Below are 19,751 nucleotides of genomic sequence, written 5' to 3'. Positions count from 1 at the left end.
AAATGAATTTATTCCTGGAAGAAAATGAATTTTCCCAACTCGGCATGGAAGTTTTGGCAAACCCTTGATCTGGAGGATAGTGACATCTGCTAATGAGCGTCTGACACAAGTCCAAGCATAGCCAACTTCTAATGATCCTGAAAATAGAGGACAGCCTTGTCCAGAGTCTCCCTGGTGTTAATTAGCCAACATTTTACTAATGATCTCTCCCTCATGTTCTTTGTTCAAGTCCTTGTAATCCATTTGAATGGGAAAAAGTTATGGACCCAATTTTGTAGGTAAGGAAATTAAGATTCAAAATGGTGAAGGGACCTAATTAAAGTATCAAGAATAAGAAGAAAAGTAGCAACAAAAACCACTGACATTTATTGACCGCTCACTCTACATATGCTTAGGAGTGTTTTAAGTGCTTTATATGTATTAAATTATTTGATCTCCACAACAGCCCAATGAGGTAGGTTTTATTGTTATGATTTTATTATCAAAGAATCTGGAACATGGCAAAAGTAAATAGCTTTCTTAAAGTCACAGAACTAGAAATGGGATTCATTTTAAATTGGCATAAATAGGAGGCACAAGAAGTGAGAGAGGTCAAAGGGTAGACCACACAGAGGGAAAAAGAAGTAGACTCAGAAACCGCTGATCATCCTTCATCAGTTCAATCATGTATTTTCTCAACTACACCATCACTTTCCCAAAACAGAGGAAGAACAATAAACAGAACCCTGTGTTTCTTTGACAACAATGAGGTGAGGGCTGGGAAAATGGAGTTGATGACTATTTACAAGGCTGAGATACCTGTTCGAGAATACCTCCACACGGGGATACTTCTAGATCATTCGCAATAGCTGACTCCAGGCAGTACTCCATGTGAATGCAAAATGGAAAGTTATCCTCAATCTGGGCAAATACTAGGTTACAAAGGTGTTTTCCAAAACTTTAAAATCACAATAAAATTTTCTTCACCAAGAGAAAAAAAAAAATGTTTGGCTTCTCTCATGATGCTTTTAGAAGCATTTTTCAAATGTTGTATTATATTTAACCTTTTAAAAGGTTACATTATATTAAACATTCTTAACCAATAATGAATGCTGTACCATTTATCTGTTCAAAAGGAAAGTTAAACAGCCAGCTAAAGGGCAGAATCGTTCAATGGAAGACAGAGGAAGTGCACGCCAGCCACGTATCCAGAATGGAAAGAATAAACATCTCAGACACACCGGGAGGTGAATTTTAAATTCCGTTTTTAGAGCTTGACTCCAGAAGACAGCAAGAAAAAAAAGAAAGAATTGAATGGAGGATGTTTTCCAAGTAACAAATTGCCAACAGTCAGTCATGATGAGTCTGGGAGGTAGCGCAGTGGGAAGAGGGTAAGGATGACTAAGTGACCACAGCGCACAAGCCTGTTTGTCACCAGTTATATCCTGGAAGTGACACCTGTCCTTTCCTTATCTGGGCATGAGTGACTCCCACTGCCTGTGGAGAATGGAGGAGTTTCTCGGCATGGAGAAGCCCAAAGGAAATTGGCCGACACTACCAAGGGCCACAAAGGTCGTTGCCACGATGGAAGCAGATGATTATCACATATGGTGGCCCCCATGTAGTAGAGTCTGGGTGGCCTCAGCGGCAGCATCCTGTCTCCCTTTCCTCCTCACCTGGTTTTCCATAGATGTCCACCTAACTCACGTGATGCAGGAGATACCGATTCCATCTCAGCGATGAATACAGGCTGGACGAAGCCCATCCCAACAGACAGAGCCCAGCCTTCTCATATTGGAATACTTATCTGTTCTGGGTGGGCATTTGCTCAAACTGAAGGGAAAGAATTATACAGAGGGCTCTCTTTCTCTCTCTCTCTCTCTCACTCCAACCGCCAACAAAAATTAAACAGCAAAGCATTCCCCTGGCTGCTTTTAGCAGACAACTTGCAAATGTAAATGGCTTCATCATCCGAATTGCGTGAGGCAAACAAAAACATAGTGCGTTTTTAAATGTAACTATTAGGCCACCTGTGTTTGCCCAAATTTCTCTTTGCCACCCAATCATGCATCCAGGGCAGACGCCATAGTTGGCGGGTGCTTTTATGACCAAAATCTCCAGCCAGTCTAATTCCATTTACAGCCTGGTTCTTATATGTGATCTAAAAGCTCTTGTTCCCTTTCTGCTAAGCACCAGTCAGGCTGTGGCCTGAGGAGCTTGAAATGGGAAGAGGGACAGTGTCTGCTATTTTTGTCCTCTCTTCCCTGCCTTTTCTGGTTCTATCTTTCTCAGTGTTGGGCACTGGGAGGAGGGAAAGGAAACAGAGCCAATGTTTCTTTCTCTGTCTGGAAGAGCAACTGCAATCTTCTACTGATGGTGATTGCTTCTCTAGTTAGTACCATCCCCTTGGCAATGCCCCCCCTCCCTTGAGGCAGGAGCCCAAACATCTGTCCTCCCCGTGGGATAAGGGTGTGAGTGTTTTGGAGGGCCCTGCAGGATCTTCTCTGAAGAGGAAGACACAACTCCAGCTTTGCCTCCTCTTTCTGCAGCCCGATGACCCACCCCCGTCCAAGTCTGGTTCCCAATACCTAACAGACAATTCTCTTGAACAGAGCACCAGCAAAACAACTAAAGCACAGTTACCTACTGCAACGCCCAGAGTAAGCTAAGGCAAAAAAAAAAAAAAAAAAAAAAAAAACAGTAAGAATCTTATCTGCCCCAAATGTGTCCCCCTTCCCCCCTCTTCTAGGCTGTACCTTCTCTCGGGAATTTTGTTCTCCGCTCGGATGTGCTTCGAGTAAGATAATCAAGGCTGCTGTCTAAACCGGCAGCCAAACAAAAAAGTAAACAAGCCAGAATCCCTTGCTGAAGGGATGATTTTGCTGTTTCCTCTGATTTCAAGAAGAGGAAGGGAAAAAATGCCCTCTGCCCAAGGAGAAGGAGAAAGGCAGAGGGTCCCCTTAGTCATGCAGCTGGGAGCAAACGATAATGGCTGAAATGGCCTAAGATGTACAGATCTGAAGCCGTGTTCTTCCCATTTCTAGAGGCCAATTTCAGCCAGAGGAACGGGGACAACCAAGAGAGAGGATTTCAAAACCGGACAGATAAGTAGCAGATGTGTGTTTCTTTCCTTTTCTCTCCCTTCCCTTCTATACACCATCCTGTTGGAGTTTGCAATCAAGAAAGCAGCACCAGCCACATAATTTGCAGGTCTCATGCAAAGTAAAAACACAGCTCCCCTTGCTCAAAACATTATTAAGAATTTCAAGAGGGCGAGAGCAGAGCATTAAACCAAGCACGAGGCTTTTCTACGTGTGCTGTCGAAAGGCCCTGTGTGCTGCCCAGGTTGCATAACCCAGTGGGTCCAGAAGGCAGAACATCAAGGCAAAGAGGACTATTCTTGAGTCTTAATCTCTCATGAAGTGTACCTTGTTCGGCTTTGGACTTGCTGGGGAACCATCCCCTCACCTCTTCTTTCTTTTTTCTCTCTCCTTTGTGGAATGGGAATGTCTATTTTATGTCTGTCCCACCATTATATTCTGGAAGCGCAGAAATCCTCTGGTTTCGCAGGTTCACAACTGGAGAGGACTTGGCCTCAAGATGAATCTTTCCTGGAGTCTCACCCACATCTGATTTAGATCACATTTAGCTGGGACTTTGGATTTTAGACTTTAGAGTTGATGGTGAAACGAGTTAAGACTTTGGAGGCTCTTGGGATGGAATGAATGTAACTTTGATGTGAGAAGTACATAGATTGCAGGGGTGGGGGACTAGTGCCGAATCCTAAGACTGAATATTTATGTCCCCTCGAAATTCATATGTTGGAGCCTTAATTCCCCAGAGTGAAGGTTATGTGGAGGCAGGGTCTTTGGGAGTTATTAGGTCATGAAGGTGGATCTCTCATGAATGAGATTAGTACCCTTAAAAGAAGAGACATGAGAAAGATGATTTCTCTCTCTCTCTCTCTCTCTCTCTCTCTCTCTCTCTCTCTCTCTCTCCCTCTCTCCTTTCTCTGACATGTGAGTATATAACAAGAAGATGGCCATCTGCAAACCAGGAGACATGCTCTCAGCAGATGCCAGATCTGCTGACGCCTTGATATCTGTCTTCCCAGCCTCCAGAAACACTGAGAAACAAATGTTTTTTGTTTAAGCCCCTAGTCATGGTATTCTGTTATATCTTCCTGAACTGAGGCAACTCCAGAGAACCTCAGTGCCCCCCTCTGCCTTTCTGTGATCACACACACGTTCTGAGACAGAGAGACAGTACTGGACAGGAACAGAGTTACAGTGAGAAAGCTGGAGGGGTCTGTTAAGAAATAATGACTTTGAGGTTCCACGTGACCTGTGCTATAAAGCACAGATCAAATTTGGAAAAGCGGAAATGGAAGACATGTTGGAAAATATTTCTAAGCAAAAAGAAGAGTGTAGGCAATGGGATGGGTCTCAAAGCCAAGGTGGTGTGGAATGCAGAACACGGAAAATGGGAGGATTTATTGATTTGAAAGTGGTTGGAGCCAAAACATAGAAGTCCTTGAACTACGATGGAGGGTTTGTTCAAGAAACATGGTGTTTCAGGTACATTCATTTTGAAAGTAGGTTACTTGTGTTTTGCATTATTCCACTATTTTGAATCTAGACAAGCTATTGCTGTCATTCCAGATACACGGAATAGCTTAAAATATAATGTGAGCTGTGATTCAAGTTGTACTTTAGTAAGTTGGAGACTTCTGGTAACGTCCGCTTTATTCACAATATGAAAGAGCAACAGCCAGAGGAGTGAAGATTTGAGATAAAGGAATCTAGCCTTGCGTCTCACAGATATCTGTGTATCTCTGGGCATATCATTAAGATTTCTGAACCTCAGTTTATTCATCTGTAAGATGAGAATCAGTATACCTTCTGTACAGGGGTGTTGTAAGTATTGGGTTTAACAACATTTGCGAATGTGCTTTGTAAACAGCAAGGCACTATCCAAGGTATAGCGTCAATGTGATTCCTGAATTCCTGGCTCTATTTTGGTAAGGTCGTCCCAACTGAGGCTTGCTTGAAAAATGACATAGAAGTCTGCAGAGGTAGAATTAAAACAGGCTGAAGTATTTATAAATCTAGTTTTCATCTGGTCGAAGCATACTTGGATGCAATCACCTCAAGGGAAGCTCTCAAGTGTCAGGTTCATGGACCCGTGAATAGAGCCTGTAATTGAGTGTAGTCAACATAGCTTGAAACAGCATTGCTAGGAACTTGGAGAACATAAGATTTTTTAAAGGAAACTTTTATGTAACATTTCTGCATTTTTACTTCCTGGTTCTCTATATTTTCCCAGTCCTCCATCTCAGCTCCATAAGAATATAGAACTCAATATTTTGAAATGAGCGTTGAGAGTGAGACATGTATTTAATCATCTTTCAGTGTGACATAATTATGGTCTGGCCCTTGTGGTTTAGTGGGCACCAACTTTAGATGTTATTTACTCTCAAGTTTCTTGCCATTTCCCCACAAATGATCCATGACCTTGAAGAACCTTGCATAAGCTGTTTACTCTGCCTGGAATATATATTCACCTACCATGGACACTTGATAGTGGCTCTCCCAGTATGTGTTTGTCCCATCCCAATGACTCCTAACTTCCACCCTGCTTCTTAAAGGGAAATTAGCACCTTCCCAGACTCCAGAGGATTGCACATGACCTAGGCCAAACCAGTCATGACTTTCTATTTCCTTGGCCACAGTGGTTGATTTAGGGTTGGAAATATGACCGAGCCTAGAGAGGGAAGCAAAGGTTTATGGACTCTTGTGGTCTAACAAAATAGACCTGTGGGGATAAATGGGCTGATTTTTTAATTTATTTTTTTTTCATTTTTCTAACTTGTTCACTAAGCGTTTGTGGCATTACACATGGTTTCCTCATACACATAATTGAGGTTTCTTGAAACCACAATTTATTCCTTTCTAAACATGGTAAAGATGATTCTGACCATCTTTCTAAGCAGTTTGGTTAATAATGAAGTTCAGCAAACAAGAAATTGACTAAATATCTCTTCAAAGACTTCTCTTGGAATCTTTCTTTGGAATGAAGTGTGCTTAAGCCTGGAATCTCTTCTCTAGAAACTGGGAGTGCTGTAATTCTATTATAATAGATGCCCAATAAAGTGCCCTGGAAATAATATCAAACCAACTCGATTGAGTCATTGCAATAATCCATGTCCCTAGTTTGTAACCAGATTTTTAGTTTTGGAAGGTGAATTTTTTTTTAAGTGGCTGCAAGTTAATTGACACTCCTCCAACTGAGCCATGTTCCCTGCACTTGAATCTGAATAGAGTTTTGACATTTTTGTACAGCAGTGTTTGGTGTAAGCGATGCTATGTGACTTCTAAGGCTACGTAATTAAATGCTATTTAGATTCTGCTCTTGACCACTCACTGTGAGGGAATCCAGCCGCCATATAAAAAGCAGACTAGCCTTGGGGCGCCTGGGTGGCGCAGTCGGTTAAGCGTCCGACTTCAGCCAGGTCACGATCTCGCGGTCCGTGAGTTTGAGCCCCGCATCGGGCTCTGGGCTGATGGCTCAGAGCCTGGAGCCTGTTTCCGATTCTGTGACTCCCTCTCTCTCTGCCCCTCCCCCGTTCATGCTCTGTCTCTCTCCCAAAAATAAATAAACGTTGAAAAAAAAAATTAAAAAAAAAAATCAGACTAGCCTGAAATTACCTTGCTGGAGAGAACAAGTGTAGACATTCCTGCTGACGATCCCAGTGATCTGGGCTCCACATCATCCAGCCCAGGCACACACACAATGAAGCAGAGACAAACCATCCCTGCTGTGTACGATCTAGATTCCTAACCTATAGAATTCTTTTAACATAATAAAATTGCTATGTGCCACTGAGTGGTTTGTTATACAGCATAGTACCGGGGAATTTGCCTCCATTCCTTCAAGGATGAACTGAAGGTTTTTCTTGGATGTGTTTTAGCTACTATGTATCAAAATACCATTTTTTAAATTATATTTAGGACGTAATAGATTTCTTGAATCTGTGATTGGTGTCTGAAACAGTTCCTGAAAATCCTCAGCCATCACTGTTTCTGTACCATTCAGTCTTATCCTTCTTTCCTTATCTCCCCATCTCATTAAACATGTTAGACCTTGACACTGTGTCTTCTGTGTCTCACACAGTTTTCTGGTGTCTCTTCATGCTATGTAATTTCTTCCGACCTACCTTTCAGTTTAAAAATTCTCTCTTCAGACAAGTCTTCTGCTAAACCCATTCATTGTGTTTAAAGTTCTGGGGTTTTTAAAATCTGTTATGTCACTTTTATAGTTTCCTATTCCCTACAGATATTTCCAGGTTTCATTTAAAAAAACAAGTATTTCCTCATACATAATAAATATAATTGTTTTATGGTTTATGTCTGATGATTCCTAGATCTGAAGTCACGTTGGATCTATTGCTATTGTCTATGGATCACACTTACGTCATCTCGGTTCCTTGTGCACCTTCTGCCTTTGATAGCATACTGAATATTTTGCTTGAAAACTATTTGTATAGATGATTTTAGGCCTATCATAATGAAACCTTCTTCTATGGAGGATTTTTGCTCACCTGTGAAAACAGATGGCTGAGACATCTTTCAGAATTGACCCATCTGAAGCATAAATTCAGGAAATGGTAGATTAATAGACATCATAGGTTCTCAAACCTATGATGCATACAAATCAGCTGATATCGTGTTCAATGGTGGGACTGTCAACAGGAATACCAATTCTCATCCAGTAGGTCTAGGGCAAGGTCCAGAATTCTGCATTTTAACAAGTTCCCAAGTGATAGATACGCTGAACTTTGAATAACATGTGTAAAGCTAGATGGAAATATTGAGTGGGAGTTGGGAAGATGACAGCTCATGATAGAATACATCCGAAGCACAACTTCTAAACAATATGCTACTCCAAATTGAATGTGTTTGGACCTTTTCTTGATAACATACTAGACATACAGCAACTGAGAGATTGAAGCACGTCTGAGAGGACCTGATACAGTGGTACTCCCAGTACGACTCTGATTTCAACAGAGATGATTTGCAAGAGAGAGGCTTATGGGCTAGACTGGAATGATGACAGAGAAGAGTGCCCCCAACACCGCTTCCCATGATTGGGTATCTAAGGCCTGTGGAAGACGGGTCTGCAGATGAAAGCTGAAGGAACCAATTTCTTGGGAAACTATGTAAGACACAGGGATATAAGTAGGAGGTCATTTAACATCATCTGGGAAACTAACCTGTGGCCTCTCCTCAGTGTAACTGGTACCAAGTAGGCAGATTTGTCGGGTGGGTAGTTCCCCTCAAGTTCAAGGACATATTCAAGGCAGTCCGGGACAAAATACCTTAAGCAAATTCACCTGGAAAGAAATACTTCCAGGATATGTATATATGTGTGTATATACATACATACACACTTTTTAGCATCTAAAGACCATACACATTAAATGTCTACATAAGGGGTAATTCTTAATTAATGGAGGTGTACTGGAAAGTTGGCAGGATTTTTAATAAGCAGAACTTTTAGGGTTCAATTCCATGCTCTGTCATCACCGGTGGGGTCACTTTGGGCTGGTTACTTAGCTTCTTACATTCAGGAAGTTTGTGAAGCTTAAAAGTGACACCCATTACAAATCACTTAGAGCATATTAGGTTTTTAATGGTAAATGTAAATATCTTTACTTTTCCCTTTCCTCAGTAGCAATAACTTACAAAATACATCTAAATCCCAAGTCACAGCCTTATCCACGTAGGACTGTGATGAAAGAAGATCTAGAATATTTGAACAAGAGATGCTCTGGAAATCAGCATCACTATTGCATAAGAATTCAAAGCAATGGAAATATAAGCCTTCTCCTCACTCCGTTTTCAGAAAACCAATGCACCAGGCGGGAAACAATGATTTATTCGGTCGCACCATTTCCGAGTTAAGGGAAACAGACGTGGAATAATTAGCTAATAAATTTCATTCTTATTTAATAACCAAGGGAAAAGATCATTCTTCCATATCCTCAAAGCAGGTCATTCTTGGATTCTCTTAATACAAATGTGGTAAGCATAATTGATCAAAAAGTTTTATTATTTAGAGAAGACATAAATACCAAACTATGAATATAATTATCCTCTATATTCTCACTCTGACCAGTTCAGACATATTTATTAATAATCACTTGTAGAAACAGAATCCACAGAACAGATCCTCCTAGAACAATAGTGCATTTACTTATCTCAACAGTACCACACGCTGACACTTGTCCAGCTTTCCTGGAAATAATTATTCAGCATCAATATGCTAAGTCTAAAATCAGAATCTAATTTAAATACTGATAAGTACACTTGCAAATTAACCTCCCGCAAAATGTTCTCAATTACCAAAACTCTGAACTCAGAGAATATTTTTTATATTGGAAATTGTTAAAGTGGGCTTAGGAAAAAATATATTTTATAACAGATACTCAGTCGTGCTTAGGGGAAAAAAAACACATTTTATAACAGATGTTCAGTTGAGCATGCAAACACTGACGGCTCCATCATTTCCACGTAGGAAGAGCAGTTACGGGAAAAAAGTCTTATCCTACAGTGAAAACGTACTGATTTTATAGATCATTTGTGTTTAGTTAAAAGGGTTTTGGGCAACGGTGGGAGCGTTCCAGCCCCTCAAGCCCCTTGCCACGCCTGGCCTGCAAATATATGTTCTTTCATGGAAAACAACAGGCCCTTTTGAAGAAACCTGGCCTCTAGATGTTTCAACTCTCGTCAGCTATTCCCGTAAAAAAGGAAAATACATTGGAGTCGAAGCCTGACATTTGAGGGTCCTTTTCTGGTAATAAATAGAATTGTGATCGGTTTGTATGTGCCTCACAGTTCAGATCTCAATAGGAACACCAAGAGAGAAAATCTGAGGCCTGTTAGGCTCAAGCAAAAGCAGTATGGAAATGTTAACTTTCGCAACCCCGCATAAAATATCCTTTAAGGGCCCTGTAAGAACAGCTTAATCCTTTGACTATGGATTTAGCTGCCTGACAGATTTAATTTGAATGCCACTTTAATTGTTAAACGAATACCTAAGCATCCCTGTACTCAGGCATCCTGGGAACACCAAAACTAAGCCCAAGGACCCCAGAAAATCACTCTTGTATGCCAAAAGCTCTAATACCCAAAGACTAGGAGTTCTTTTTCACCTACTTTTCTTCTTTTATTGTAGCCAATGAGATCTTTCTCTCTCTTTTATCATGTTCAATTTTATAATTACATGAAGTATTTGTTTGCCTGTGTGCATGTGTCTGTATACAAGTTTGATATTTCCTATAAAGAAATGTTAGTTCTTGGTACAAAATTACCCACGCCGGGGCACCTGGGTGGCTCAGTCAGTGAAGCGTCCCACTTTGGCTCAGGTCATGATCTTGCAGTGCGTGAGTTCGAGCCCCGGGTCGGGCTCTGTGCTGACAACTCAGAGCCTGGAGCCTGCTTCGGATTCTGTGTCTCCCTCTGTCTCTGCCTCCCCAGCTCTCCATCTCTCCTCTCTCTCTCTCTCTCTCTCTCTCTCTCTCTCTCTCTCTCTTTCTCAGATAAATAAATGTTAAAAAAAATTGAAAGAAAAACAAAACAAAACAAAAATGGCCCATGCAGAAGCATAAACAGCAGTTCATGAATCCATTGCTTCAAGCTGGAGACTTTAATCAGAAGACCCAAGCACAAAAGAACAATCTTCTACCAAGCCTCTGTGATGACTCATTGGTCAGACCAGGCTGTATCTAAAATCCTGTTATTTATCTGTCTTCATTATTTTAAAACTAAAGACTTTAACCCAGATAAAATTATATCTCTCCTGCTGGCTGATCTTTTAATAATAGACACAAGCGACTGAGGATTTATCAAAAGAGATTGCTAAAGGAATTTAGAGCAGCTTCCTTTAAGAAATGCACTTCCTCACGATAACACATTTGTCATTGTGTTTGGACAAAGTTAAGTATTTAAATTATATTTAAAAATAAAAACTTCATATTTGTCAGACTAGGTCTCTGAAAAAACAAGCACCTCAGGCTAAAAATTTCTTTGAATCTACACTAAGCTTCTCTTTGACAAAACTTCCAAATTAATTAAATCAGAAAGACATGAGCGAGGCCAAAAAACAGTCAGGAAGCCCAAATTCAAATATCACCTACGATGCTTCATTGGTCTTGCCTTAATTTGCTTTTGTGTGATGCCATTTTAGAAATGGCAAAACTAATTTATGCAAAAAAAAAAATATCAAGTTTATGCAGCAAATTGGAAAAGTTAATAAGTACTTCAATCTTCCTTTTCTGTGACTAGGTGTTAAAAAATTCTCTCAAGGCAAAACAGGTTAAGATTCAAATAGGCAGTAAATGAACTTGGCAATCGCTCAACAAACATTTGAGCATCTCCCACATAAAAACAGTGGGTAATAGTCACAAGCCCTTGGACTACCTGGAGGTCGGCAGCCCCATGGCTCAAGACAAACTAGAGTCAGTCTACCCATAAAATGTCAGCCTCCCAAGCCAGACAAAGAAAAGGTAAATACTGTTATCCAGCTTGACCTTGGCCTCTGCCTTGACTTGGCTACAGAATAACTATCATAAATCCACCTGATTGTGTTATTCAGAACTGACATCTTCAATATCTATACTCTCCAATATGGTAGCCACTAGTCATTTATGGCTATTATTTGAAATGTGGACAATGTAACTGAGAGAGTGAAGTTTTCATTTTACTTATTAATTTGAAGTTAATAATAAAGATTGACAGCAGGATTAATGAATTTAGTTAAAACTTGGACATATGTAATTTTGAAACAGATGCTTTTGCTTCAAGGCCAAATCAATTCCTCTAATAAAGATGAACCAGGTCTGTCAATGTGGGTGGTCTATGAAAGGAAAACGATTATTTGGTATTCAGTTTAGTTATTGGGCAACTTTCAAATATGGTTGGAAAATTTAGGTATGCGAGCCTAACTCTTCAATGGGAAATTTTATGAAATCTAAATCCAAAGCAAGTATTTCCAATGAAAATTTAACGTCTGGATAAAGATGTGTCTTCCCCAATGCTGCTCTGCTATAGAAATGTTCCCATTTTCCTTTGTCCTGGGGAGATGTTCATGGAAAGTTCACCCTCTGGAAGTCTGTTGGTGAACCTCTCTAACCAGTTGGCTACATCTCTCACAGGAAGGGCTAGGAAATGCAGAAGTGTGTAGGTACTAGAAAGATCCTGGAGAGCTGACTACAGGCCTTTTCAGGCAAGCCTCAAATCTTCAGATCTGGGATGTGCGGTGACAGGGCTGACCAGGGAGATGTATCTGACTAGGGAAGTGAATCTGTAACTGCATTACTGATTCTCCACAGAACCTAATCAGGTTCATTGCAAATCGACTTTTTAATGGGGGGTTTTCTAAAAGGTCTCTTGCCTTTTTATTTGGTCTAAAAGAGAAAGTCTGAAGAGACGAAGGTCAGGTATCGCAGGGAGCTTCTCTTCACTGATGATGTCACTGCAGTTGGCATCACAAAGATCTCATGGTGCCAGGTATCTGTTCTTCCACTCCCAGGATCCATGGGTTTGGGGAGCTGTAGACTACAGAGCTAGCGGGCTGAGAAACACCCGCTACCTACACGTACACAAAATCACACACAATATCTGAAAGAGAAGAAGATGAGGATGTGAATTCGCTGAATATCTAGTAAGCTCTTATGATGTGCCAGTTATTGGGCTAAATGCAGAGATACTAAAGCAAATCAACTAGATCTCACTAATGAGCTATCCGGAGAGAACACCTGCCCCGAACAGTTGCCTAGACCCATTGCAGAGTTTGCATAAGTGAGAAATAAATTGCTGTTTATTAACCTCCTGAGAAGTGAGGGTCTTTTTGCTTGTTTGTAATTGCAGCTTAACCTTATCTATCCTAATTGATGATTAACTAACACACGGTACTTGCCCGTGATAGGTGTACAATCCAGGGAGGTAACTTCAGTTATCTCAGTGGCTGTGATAAGCCCACATATTTTGAGCTAAAATAATTATTTGTTTCTAATTTATGTAAGTATTTGCTTCCAAGGATGATGAAAAGCTTATTTCAATATCAAAACAAGTATAAAGGTGGACAACTAGAATATTCAAGTTCGTTAGAACAGCTGTTATCAACTCTATGTGTTAGAATTACCTAGGGGTACCTGGGTGGCTCAGTCGGTAAAGCATCTGACTTCGGCTCAGGTCATGATCTCACGGTTCGTGAGTTCGAGCCCCATGTTGGGCTCTGTGCTGACCTGACCGCCTGAAGCCTGCTTCAGATTCTGTCTCCCTCTCTCTCTGTTTGTCCCCCACTCACGCTCTCTCTCTCCTTCAAAAATAAATAAACATTAAAATTTTTTTAATCAAAGAATTACCTAGAAATGCCTTTCCAAAATGCCAATGCCAGAGCTAAGCCCCAGAGATTTCAATTTAATTGGTCCATATTAGGGTTTAGGCATTAGAATCTTTCATCAAGATTTCTGGTTTGAGACTCAGTGGATTTGATACTTGCATTAAACTCCTGGAATAAATTAAGTCTCTTACATCTTAAAATTGTACATTAAATTTAACTTTAAACTTCCAGCAAACAGAGGAAAATAGAGAACCTTTTCTCCTTCCTGAAACTTATCATGATATTTTTGAATTATTTCTTTAAGTTTATTTATTTATCTTGAGAGAGAGAGAGAGAGCATGTGAGCAGGGGAGGGGCAGAGAGAGAGAGAATCCCAAGCAGGCTCTGCACTGTCAGGGCAGAGCCCGATGAGGGGTTCAAACTCATGGACCATGAGATCACGACCTGAGCTGAAATCATGAGTCAGACACTTAACTGACTGAGCCACCCAGTCACCCCGAGTGATTTCTTTAATGTTTTTCCCTGCAATGGTCAGTTTTATCTGTCAACTTAGGCCACAGTCCTCGGTTATTCAATCAAACACTTGCTATGAAGGTTGCTATCATGGTATTTGGTAGAGGTGATCAAAGTTCGTAATTGGCTAACTTGAAGTAAGGAATGCTATCTTAAATATGAATGGACCTGATTCAACAAGGTGAAAGATCCTAAGAGCAGAACCAAGCCTTCTCGGGAGAAATTCTACCCATGGGCAACAGCTCCAGCTTGGGTCTGGGAGTTTCGCCCAGCTCATCCTGATGGCCTGCCCTGAGCCTTTCAGACACTTCTTGTGATCCCTCAAATCCTATGAGCCTCACAATAAATCTCTTAATATATATCTCCTACCAATTCTGTTTCTCTGACTGAATGTTAATTAATACACGCCAACTTCCATTAGACTGTATACTCTGAAGGCAGAGGTATCTGTGTTCTTCATTATGAATCCCAATAGCTAGCAATATGCATGGTCCATAACAGGCACCAATGAACACTTGCCAAATGACTGAGTGAATGAATGAGCCATCTGATTGGGGAAGTAAAGCATGCAATATAAAGGGTGGGCCATAAAAGAACCATAAATGCTATGCAATTCATCATAAAAAGAAACCATCCAGCCGTGGTGACGAGGGAAGATTTCCACCATGAGCTGAAGTTGCAGGATGGAGAATTAGGGACCAAAAGTGTAGAGACTGGAAACGGCATTCTCAAATACATTGTATAAGCTGGATGAGATAAGCTAGATGAGACAAAGAATTCATAAGAGCAAATAGAAGAAAATAAGTTGGGAAGGTTCAATCATGACCAGATTTTTCATGATGGAATGTAGCCAGTGGTGGCTCGCTCTCTCTCTCTCTCTCTCTCTCTCTCTCTCCTCCCTCTCTCTCTCTCAAACATTCAAAAACCTTTCTCTGAATGCATTTCACTTGCAGGCTAAAATCAGGAAGAACAAAAAAGTTAAACTCTTCTGGTAAAGAAAGATGTGGAGGACGGAATTCTCACTCACCGGCACGGATGTCTCTAAGAAACCTCTAAAGAACAGCTAATGTTCCATAAAACATCTATTGAAAATCAGTGCTGAAGTAACAGGCCATGTCAATATTAGTTCACTCATTTAACCAATCAGTCAATCATTGTTTGGAGCATTCTGCCACAGTCTGGAGAAGCTCAGGGTGAAAAGAGGGTCCCTCCTGGTGGTGGGACCAGCATGAAAGGCAATGATGACTCTCCTGAGGTCCTGACAGGTGGCCTTCTAGGGCTCTGAGGTTTATTCCAAAGACAATCAGTCCCTGAGAGAGGAGAGGGAGTTTTGTAAAAACCACAAATAGGTGCTGACAAGGTTTTTTTCCGACCTCCTCTCTCCTCTGTGAAGTTGTGCCAGAGCCCTGGGGGAGAGGAGGCAGAAATGAACTACTCCATCATGAAAGTCTTGGAAGCAGGGGGGGGGCAAGGCTGCTTCGTAGCCCACATGACAAACCGCCACACAGAGTGTCAGTGCCAGAAGCATCATCTTGACTCAAGTGGAACATCCTCTAAAAATGGAATGTGAGAGAATGCCACCTTTCAGGAGAAGGAAAGGTGAGGGTCATTGTGGACAGAGGCAGGGTATTTGTCACCTCACCTAGATCCTGTCTTAGAAGAAAAGGGAAGACTGACAAATTCCAAGTGGCCCAGAGAGAATTCAGTCTACTTGCTTGGTTCATTCTGCGACGCAGACTTTCCATTTCCCCCCTGACTTTCTCACTTCCAATGCCCTAGACTCCTTCTAGCCAGGGATCTTCTCATGACCCAGAAGGACTTCTGGGCTTTCTAAAAGACTCTTGTGCTGGAGGTTAGTTTCCCCCATATTCTGTCTCTGCGAACTTCACTACCCCTACCTCATGGCCAACCAACAGAGCTGTTCTCCCTGACACTCTCGATTTTGCTGCTGTCCTTTTGTCCTGGTCTCTCAGTAAACCCCAGGCCAGAGCCACTTGCAGGACATGCCTTCTCCACACCTGTGCTGTGCCACCAAACACCTTGGGAGAGAATCCCACAATCTCAGTACGGATGCCTACACACATCCGTGGTCCCGACTGGCTCAACCTTTGGTGCCTGCCCATCAGCCTTTTGGATTTCCTTCAGTGACTATTGGGAGAAAAAAAAAAAGGCAACCTTCCTCTCAGTCTCTAAGCACCAAATTCTCAGCAGACAGCCCTACAGAAACCAAGGTCATCAGGCATTTATCAGCCAGGTCTTGGTGTTGCTACTTCCTTGACATCAAGGCAAAAAAAAACCACTCCATTATCATGTCCAAACACAGCCAGAATATTACCATTGTTCAAGCACAAAAATGACCAAACATCCCCCTCTCCTGGCTCGTATGAATGGTGCCTGTTCTCTCACCAATTACATAAAATTTACCAGTTGCAAAAAAATCTGAGTATATCCAATCACAGAATTGCACCCGCTTTCTAAGAGCAACCTGGAGTAAAGAGCAAAGTCCCTAAACACTCCCCCAAGAACCTAACACAGTCCCAATCCCTGTAATAAATCCTTTCCAAAATCCCCTTTGTGAGAGGCTCCATGATTCTTCAGGGGAGTACATTCTTTCCTCCAAGGAGCAATCTACCCAATCTGTCCTTTGTCAGGAGGACACTGATATTACTAATAGGAGTTTTGTTATCACTATTGTTAGGTTCTGTGCTAAACATGTGTTATGCATTTAATCCTTTGATGACAGTGACAATTTTGCCCACTGAAGATATGGAAACACTAAGACTGAAAGGATTTGATGGGGCACCTGGGTGGCTCACTCTGTTAGGCATCCGACTCTTGTTTTTAGCTCAGGTCATGATCTCACTGTTGGTGAGTTCTAGCTCTGCATCAGGATCCGCACTGACAGGGCAGAGCCTGCTTGGGATTCTCTGCCTCCCTCTCGCTTTGCCCCTCCCCTACTCGTGCTGTCTCTGTCTCTCTCAAAATAAATAGATAAACTTAAAAAAAGAAAGAAAGAAAGAAGGAAAAGACTGAATGGAATTGAAAAGCCCTCCGTGTCACAGATCCAGCCTGATGGGTAGAGGGATTCGGGAATCTGGCTCAAGTTCATGCTTTTCATGATTTTAGAAATAACAACCCACAAAATTAGGAAAATTACCTTCTTCCCCACATCCTCCCATCCAGAATCAGAACATGAACTCTTTTTCTTTCAACATCAACCTTCTGTCTGTTCTTTGACCACCTCTTCTGTCTCCTTTAACACCAGGTTCCAGCAAGTTTCAGGTTCCTTCTAACTCTGCAACTTTCCTTTTGCCACTCGAACAATTTTATCAGTCTGAAATCAGGCATAAGCTTCATTCATTCTAAAACAAACGATTGCCGGGGCGCCTGGGTGGCGCAGTCGGTTAAGCATCCGACTTCAGCCAGGTCACGATCTCGCGGTCTGTGAGTTCGAGCCCCGCGTCGGGCTCTGGGCTGATGGCTCAGAGCCTGGAGCCTGTTTCCGATTCTGTGTCTCCCTCTCTCTCTGCCCCTCCCCCGTTCATGCTCTGTCTCTCTCTGTCCCAAAAATAAATAAAAAACGTTGAAAAAAAAATTTTTTTAAAAATAAATAAATAAATAAAACGATTGCCTCTGATGACCGATGGCCCCTTCAACTTTTTCATCTCCAGCCCAAGTTCTTGAAACCCAGTCCATATTCTTAAGAATAACATAACTTAAAATTATAAAATAGACATGCACAAAGGGAATTTGGGATGAAGATCTTTCCTACCTTGGAGGGGTAAGGATGGGTGGGGGGGATCAAAGAAGAGGTCAAGGAAAAAATGATATCTGGGGTCAAGTGTAAAGCATGGGGTGGGGGGTTGTCCAGCTGGAGATACAAGAAAATGAGTTTTAGGGTAGATAGGTGCCCCCCACCAAATTCGTATGTTGAAAATTAACCCCCAGTGTGATAGCATTAGGAGGTGGGGCTTTGGGGAGCTAACTAGGTCGTGAAGGCAGAACTCACATGAATGGGATTATATGCCCTCATGGAATCCCAGAGAGCTCCCTTGCATCATCACCATGCGAGGACACAGCAAGAAAATGGCCATCTATGAACCAAGAAGCAGGCTCTCACCAAACACTGCATCCGCTGGTGCCTTGATCTTGGATCTTCCAGCCTCTAAAACTGTGAGAAACAAATTTCTGGTGTTTATAAGCCACAGCCCCCCAAGTCTGTGACATTATTTTGTAATAGCCAAGTGGACTAAAACAGGTAACAGTAAAATCACAGAGGGAGGAAGGTCTGGCATGTATCTGAGATCTGATGAGTGGTCTAGTTATCTACTGTATTAGTCAGCTCGGGCCGCCATAACAAAACACCACAAACTGGATGGCCTAAGCCACAGAAATGTGTTTCTCACAGTTCTGGAGACTGGAAGTCAAAGATCAAGCTTTTGACAGGTTTGGCTTCTCCTTCAGCTTCTCTCCTTGACTTGGCCATCTTGCTTTGTCTTCACATGGTCTTTTCTCTGTGCGTGTGCATCCCCAGTGTCTCCTTGCGTGTACAAATTTCCCCTTTAGACACCAGTCAGATTGGATTGGGGACCATCTTAAAGACCTTAACATAATCACCTCTTTAAAAGCCTTATCTCTAGATATAATTACACTCTGATTGCATTCTGAAGTGGATTAGGATTTCAACATAAGAATTTTGGAAAGATACAATTTATCCCATAACGTCTTGGATATCAGGGAGCAAGAAGGATTAGGGCAGAAATGTAGGTTAGGACCAGTTCCCCAATACCTTAGAACATAAGAACGGGAGATTTGAGCCTCTTCTTTAAACAGTGAACTGTATGAACACCTGACATGACATCACTTCATTAGACTGTTCAAAACTGAAGGTGAAACTTGCTAACATGATTCATGTACTAATTATCTATATAGGTTATAATGTCTATTTTGCAGGAACTGACTTCCCTCCAAAGAGACTTGTTCCCAGATATATATGTTCATACTCTTCTATTTTTATCCTCCTTCTCAAACCAAGTCTAAAAGACCCTTGGGATGTTTAAAAGACTGTCTGAAACAAAATGTTTACTTTCCGCCAATGCTTAAAAAGTTTTTGTGATTAATACTTGTAAGCATTAGCTCAAATGCTTAAGAAAGCAGCTGATGCTATTCTAAATATAGGCCACCTGCTTTTCCCAAGGGAGTCAGTAAACTCTGAGTGGCTAGAGAGAAGCACATTTCGGAAGGGAGGGTTCTGGCATTCAGAAAGGCAGAGAAGCACCCACCAGGGCAGTTCATGCAAGATCGTCATCGTCCCCATCACCCAAGTCAACACCGATTGCAACCCTGAGATGGCGCATTCTTACCGGAGTAACGCAAGGTCAAGGACACTTCTTACCTGCCAGCTATCCCACAGCCTTTGAGTTGGTTTTTCCTTGTGTGTATTATCTCATTTCAGTCTATTATTATATTCCTACTTTATAGATGAGGAAACAAACCCAAGAAGGTCAAATGACTTACGCATAATAATAAAATGATGAGGTGAGCCCTGTCTCATTCCAGAGGGCACACTCTGTGGCACACACCGTGTTAAGTGCGAGTTCTCTGCCAATGATCAAGGTCAAGATACCATCAGCCATTTTTGGAAGCCTGCCGTCTGCCCTCTGCAGGAGGAGGGCACCGGGCCACAATAATGGGCGTGGGCCATGATCAAGGATCCGTCTGAGAACAAACACGGACATAAAATCTCTCACCTTGCACGTATACAGCAATACAGTGGGGTGACCCACACGAAATTACTTTTTGCAGATCAACATTTGGCAACATTGGCAACTGCGCATGACTCAACCTAGCTGATT

General features: G+C 41.8%; 1 protein-coding gene across 3 annotated transcripts in view; it reads right to left on the bottom strand.

Moving 5' to 3' along the window:
* Positions 1-12,382: 12,382 nt before the first annotated feature.
* The window catches only part of DAW1 (dynein assembly factor with WD repeats 1), a 69,996-nt gene continuing 62,627 nt past the window's right edge, over positions 12,383-19,751 (bottom strand). For all 3 annotated transcript variants that reach the window (XM_045034579.1, XM_019838796.3, XM_045034580.1), the window contains one exon: positions 12,383-12,659. Coding sequence is in view for 1 of the 3 variants with exons in the window: in XM_019838796.3 (XP_019694355.3) it covers positions 12,631-12,659 (29 nt within the window). In the remaining 2 variants the exon portion in view is untranslated. The remainder of the gene's footprint in view (positions 12,660-19,751) is intronic.

The sequence above is a fragment of the Felis catus genome, chromosome C1, assembly GCF_018350175.1.
Source record: "Felis catus isolate Fca126 chromosome C1, F.catus_Fca126_mat1.0, whole genome shotgun sequence".
NCBI classification, from domain to species: Eukaryota; Metazoa; Chordata; class Mammalia; order Carnivora; family Felidae; genus Felis; species Felis catus.
The sequence above is the reverse complement of the archived record's forward strand: the minus strand, read 5'-3'. Positions and strand labels throughout refer to the sequence as shown.